At 51.6% G+C, this 6,000-nt stretch overlaps 1 protein-coding gene across 1 annotated transcript in view; it reads right to left on the bottom strand.

Annotated features, from left to right (window-relative positions):
• Positions 1-2,938: 2,938 nt before the first annotated feature.
• The window catches only part of LOC139244057 (hepatic lectin-like), a 54,513-nt gene continuing 51,451 nt past the window's right edge, over positions 2,939-6,000 (bottom strand). The window contains exon 7 of the mRNA XM_070870959.1: positions 2,939-3,086. Within this exon, the coding sequence (XP_070727060.1) occupies positions 2,939-3,086 (148 nt within the window). The remainder of the gene's footprint in view (positions 3,087-6,000) is intronic.

The raw sequence follows: 6,000 nt of genomic DNA, 5'->3' as shown, positions 1-6,000 counted from the left end.
CTTTCCCCCCAGTATCTCTTTCCCCCCAGTATCTCTTTCCCCAGTATCTCTTTCCCCCCCAGTATCTCTTCCCCCCCAGTATCTCTTTCCCCAGTATCTCTTTCCCCCCCAGTATCTCTTCCCCCCCAGTATCTCTTTCCCCCCAGTATCTCTTTCCCCCCAGTATCTCTTTCCCCCAGTATCTCTTTCCCCCCAGTATCTCTTCCCCCCCAGTATCTCTTCCCCCCCAGTATCTCTTCCCCCCCCAGTATCTCTTTCCCCCAGTATCTCTTTCCCCCCCAGTATCTCTTCCCCCCCAGTATCTCTTCCCCCCCAGTATCTCTTTCCCCCCAGTATCTCTTTCCCCCCCAGTATCTCTTTCCCCCCAGTATCTCTTTCCCCCCCAGTATCTCTTTCCCCCCCAGTATCTCTTCCTCCCCCAGTATCTCTTCCCCCCCAGTATCTCTTTCCCCCCCAGTATCTCTTCCCCCCCCAGTATCTCTTCCCCCCCAGTATCTCTTCCCCCCCCCAATCTCTCTTCTCCCTCACAGTCTCTCTTCCCCCCCCCAGTCTCTCTTTCCCCCCCCACTCTAGTCTCTCTTCGCCCCTCCCCAGTCTCTCTTCCCCCCTCCCCAGTCTCTCTTCCCCCATCCCCAGTCTCTCTCCCCCCACCGCAGTCTCTCTCTTCCCCCCCCACCGCAGTCTCCCTCTCCCCCTCCCCCCCGCAGTCGCTCTCTCTTTCCCACTCCCTCCCCCGCAGTCTCTCTCTCTCCCCCCCCACCCCCGCAGTTTCTCTTTCCCACCGCCCCACACCTCGTCTCCTGCATTCCTTGATGTCTTTCTTGAACGTGAGCCTAGGCAGTGAACGGCAGCAGGCTATTCAACAGCAAGTGCCCTCATGTTTGAGCCAGCTCTTGCCCGATATATGTCGGTCCCAGCAGGGTGACGCTGGGCTGTGGATGGGAGTGCAAACCGTGCCTGTGTGTCTCTGGCCCGCCCTGTCTCCAGCTGAGGTGTGCTGGTGATGGCTGTAACAGAGTGTGGTTACTGATGGCTCCCATCCCTGTATAATTGAGGTTTAATATCACCGAGCTTTCAAAAGGAGGCCTACAATAAACACTTTTATATTCTGTCACTGCCCATTGGATTTTCTGGTGAGATCAGCTGATTTGCCCCCTTCTCCTACTCCCCCCAACCTGTGCTGTGCCTCACACTGGGGTATATGGCTGGCTCCACAGGCACTGGGCTGTTCTCCAGCACTTTGCCTGGGGCGATCATTCACATGTGACCTCGGCAATGAGTGACCACTGGCTGTTTAACCATGGGGGGCATTACAGCCGAGACTCTTGGGAGGAATTAAAAACATTGGCCAAAAAACATCCTGTACCCACGATGACCCTGCCTTCCCCCGCGTTACCAAGTTTTGATGAAATGAAAGATCCCTTCGCAGTATATGAGAGAAATATTTATTAAGAAAAGAATAGAGAGAAGTTCATCTCGGATTGTGGCACAGGGCAGCATTACACATTCTTGGGCCTGCTCTGCCCGTGTGCCTGTACATTCACACATTAGTTGCATTATTCGCTTCTGTTTCATTTACAGTACGTCGCACACTAATGTATGTAAGATACAGATTGGCTCGTTTCCACATCCACACTGGCAGCAACACATTCAGTTAATACAAGGCACAACATTAAAGTCACAAACAGAGAGACTTACATTTCTGTGGCGCCTTTCACAAACTCAGGACGTCCCAAAGTGCTTTACAGCTTGCTATGGGAGCTTGCTGTGCCGTGTTTCCAACATTATACCAGTGCTGACAATTCACGCTTTGGGACGTCCTGGGGTTGTGAAAGGCGCCAGAGAAATGCAAGTTCTTTCTTTCCTCTCGGCCCCAAACCCAGCCCTGCTCGGGATCATTTAAACATTGCGACGGGGCAGAAGCTGTGGGCACCCCCACGAGGAGCTGCGTGAAGCAAGCAAAATTCAGAAGCACACAGCACTTACGAAGCAAAGGGAAATGATTCGCTTGTATCGGCTCATAAAGCAAAAGGAGATATTCCAAACACTTTTAAAAATAAAAACTATTGTTCATCAATGTGAGGGATGTTAACGGAAACCCTTCCCATTGCAGGATCTCATCAAACACTCCCTCCGCTCCACCCAGTCTCAGACAATTCCCCTCTCCCATTGTGTTATTTCCCCATCTCCCACAACAGCCCTCCCGTTGCCTCTCTGAGCGAGGCTGCCAGTTTTGTCCCATTGCCAATAACAACTGGGCTGAGACTGACCCAACTCATTTCACACAGTCAGTGGGGACCTCCATCCCTCGAGAGGGGGGCTTGAACCCAAGCACCCCACACATCCACCCCCCACAGGGGTGAAAGGCCCCCAGTCCAACCCACATCAACACCTCATTCTCCTCAACACGTTCTTCAACACACATCACCCTTCGTTCACATTAATCCTGTGGACGGGAAGGGGCAGGAGTTGGAGAAGGGGTTGAGGGGGAGGAGGAAGGGGAATGAGGAGCGATGAGGAGGAGGAGTGGATGAAAAGTAGGGGGGGAAGAGGAGGGGTAATGGTGACGATGGGAGGGGAAGAGGGAAACGAGGATGGTGGTGAGGGGCACAAGGATGGGGAGGAGGAGGGGCGGGGAGCAGGTGAGGGTGGGTGGCGACGATGGGGCTGACCCTCCCTTAGCCCTTCCCTTTCCCCACCCCCTCCCTTTCTCCCACCCCTTCCTACAAATAACCCCTTCAACTGGCCTTCTCCGTCACCCCATCTCCTTCCCCACAAATCCCCTCCTCGTCCCCCTCCACACAAATCCCCTCCTCTTCCCCCTCCACAAACATCTCTGCTCCCTATTCCCCATCTTTTCCCAGTTTCAGCTTAGATTGTTATTACCATTTCCTGCAGCAGCTTCAGCAGAGCCAGTGTCAGCACTTGTTAATTCTGGTTAATTAAGAAAATATGAAAACGAGGGTCGTTCACATATCCATTTATAGGTGAACGAGCAAGGCTCATCGTTCCACTGCCCGTTGTTCAATGTCTGTGCGCAATGTTCATTTTTACCATCATTATTGGGCTCTCCCGGTGCCCAGAACCTGCAATGCAGAGAATGGCAGGAGAATTAACCAGGGAGATAGAAGACTTGCCTCAATTCTATAATCGCTTCAGCAGCATCAAGGAATACAATGTTAGAACGACACTGTGATGGTGAGCCCAGGCAGGGTAGAGGTTTCTCAGACATGCTTTCCGATGGGCCAGGAATCCACGTAAAAGGTCATGGGGGATTCCAAAAGGTCAGAGTTGGACAAATATGTCAGCTTTGTTTAGTGGGTAGCTCTCTCATCTCTGAGTCAAGGTTGTGGGTTCAAGTCCCATTCCAGACACCTGAGCACAAAATCTAGGCTAACAGTCCAGGGCAGTACTGAGAGAATACTGCACTATGCCAGGCACCATCTTTTGGAGGAGAGGTTAAACCGAGACCCTGTCTCCCTCTCAGGTGAACATAACATTTCCCACAGCATTATTTGAAGAGAAGTTCTCCCCGGTGTACTGGCCAATATTTATCCCTCAACCAGTGTCACTAAAAGCGATTATCTAATCATTTATCTCTTTGCTGTTTCTGGGACCACATTGTGCACAAATTAGCTGGAACATTTCCAACATTACAACAGAAACTACACTTCACATGTACTTCATCAGATGTAAAGTGCTTTGGGACATCCTGAGCTGGTGAAAGGCGCTCTAGAAATGCAAGTTCTTTCTTTCTGCCCTTGACACCACCTGTGGCCACTACTCTTTTTATTCCAACTGCTGCCTCCGGTGATTTCCTGCAGGATGGGATCAGGGACACTGGAAAAGGTTTGTAATGCCCACTTACATTACAGCACTGATTAGGGTTGCCAACCCTCCAGAATTGTCCTGGAGTCTCCAGGAATTGAAGATTAATTTCCTGGGCATTGCTGAGAGCAACCCTGGAGAAAAATCACAGTGGCATTAAAAAAAGTTATTTCAATGCTTTTATAAAAATTGTTGATGGGAAAGAAAAGGCTGTTTGACTTACAGTCAAGGATCATCCATTTGGGTAATGAAGAGCGTGTTCACTTTCCAGTTGGGGCTGGACACCACGAGGAAGGAAATGTTGGGTAACCAATGGGAGGTGGGACATTTGGAGGGAGAGGGTCATGTGATGAAAGCTCCATGAATGCGACCAATTAGAGTTGGCAACCCTAGTATTGACGGCCGACCCGACTGCATGGGCTGGAGTGTGCTGTAAATAATCGAGGGGCGAATGCCTCCGATGGCGTGGAATGCAGTCTAAGGTGATAGATTTTCCTCATGCACCTGCTGCACTTTTTCTGGCTGCAGATGGGAAATGAAAGTCAAGATTGTGAGATGTAAACACTGTGCTGTTGTTCCTCTGCAGAATGGGGGTTAGTTGTTAACCTCGACTCTGCGAAACTGCCTAAGAGAAGGTTGTTAACACTGGGGACCCCAGGCTCCTGCGAGACAGAGAGAGCATTAATCACTTGTATGCTGAGAGTGTGCTGTATATAACTAGTGGACACAAATATTTGTACTAATATAATGGCCGCCGTGTCTCTAATTGGCTCTCCATTATCACATGACCTATTGCTGATTGGTCCCCTTGGAGGATAAGCCACACCTTGAAGTTTCTCTGGAATGTATAAGTGGAATCGTCCAGTTCAAGTTCTGACTGACATTGCAAATTGTAATTTGATCCATTCTGACTTCTGAAGCCATCGAGGACAGATCTCGAACAACCCAGCAAAAGCCTCCCAAGTTTCAGCCGATGTCCCTTACCCCAGGGCAAGCAACCTTACCCCCACCCCGTCTCCCCACCATAGATGGGGAATTGTGTGTGGATTGTTAACAGGTTTATTGGGTATGAAGTGAATAGTGATAGTGTCGTGACTTCTGGATTTCATCCACTCCAACGATGTCCCTTGTAACACACACACCGAGCTTTACCCCGCCCTCCCCGGCGGATCACACCTGGTGGACTGTCTTTTATACTAGGCCAGGCACACCTGTACAAGTAACCTACGAGTCTCCCACTGCTGTGTTCTCTGGTGGCACTACATGACATCACTGCCCCCTGAACCTTCAGTGCAAATCGCCTCTGCATTAACTATGCCCTGAGCTTAGCTCTATATGGGTGCTGTCTGGTAGACCTCTGGCGGGCCGACTCAACCTTGGGTGGGTAGTTGGTGCAGTAGCGTGCTGGCGGTTGCTGTTTGTGTGTGTTCCTGACCACTCCATTCTCCCCCCTGCTCCCACATTGGTGTGGTGGGGACTCCTGGAATTCATGTACAGACAAGTTCAGGTAAGTGGGTTTTGCATTTTTTTGTGTGTGTGGTTCCCTGGTGCGACAAGAGCGTTAGGTGCCTTGTCGATGGGTAAGGACAAGTTAGTTCCGGAGCTGCTGGGTGATGTCCCCTGCAGTCTGGTGGTGGTTCAGTGCCCGGTGCTGGCAGTGGGAAGCCGGTTGGCTCGTGTAGCCTGCTCTCGGGGCTGTTGCGTGGTCCCTAGCGGCAGGCATTATCACAGATGTCTGTGACCCCACCCCGTCCTTTCTTTACGCCCTGGGTCCCAGCTGCTCCCTGAGGAACTGTCATCTAGCAGTGCACAGGGAACTGCTGACTCGCTGGCCTGAGCGTCGCTTGGTTTGAGATCCTGGCCGGTGCTTGGTTCCTCTGGGGAAACAGTGGCAGGTGACCCTACATCTCGGGGTATGGCCTTAGTGCAGTCTGCTCCTTCAGGCTCGTGGCAGTTGGTGCCATCGGTTGCCTGAGAGATTGAGCCGACCCAGGGCATGGTATCACTACCGGTGCCTTTGCCTTGCTGAGGTCGCTTGCTTCACAGCTCGTGTTTGTTGGCTGCTTGTGACCACACTTCGTGGTGCATGACTCTGGTCCCCGTGACGCAGGCTACAGCATTGGGTAGCTTGCTGGACCTGTGTGCACCCGATGGGTGTCTGCCCGCTGCATT

The sequence above is a fragment of the Pristiophorus japonicus genome, unplaced genomic scaffold (assembly GCF_044704955.1).
Source record: "Pristiophorus japonicus isolate sPriJap1 unplaced genomic scaffold, sPriJap1.hap1 HAP1_SCAFFOLD_201, whole genome shotgun sequence".
Classification (NCBI taxonomy): Eukaryota; Metazoa; Chordata; class Chondrichthyes; family Pristiophoridae; genus Pristiophorus; species Pristiophorus japonicus.
Note: the sequence above shows the minus strand (reverse complement) of the source record. Positions and strands in the feature narration are given on the sequence as shown.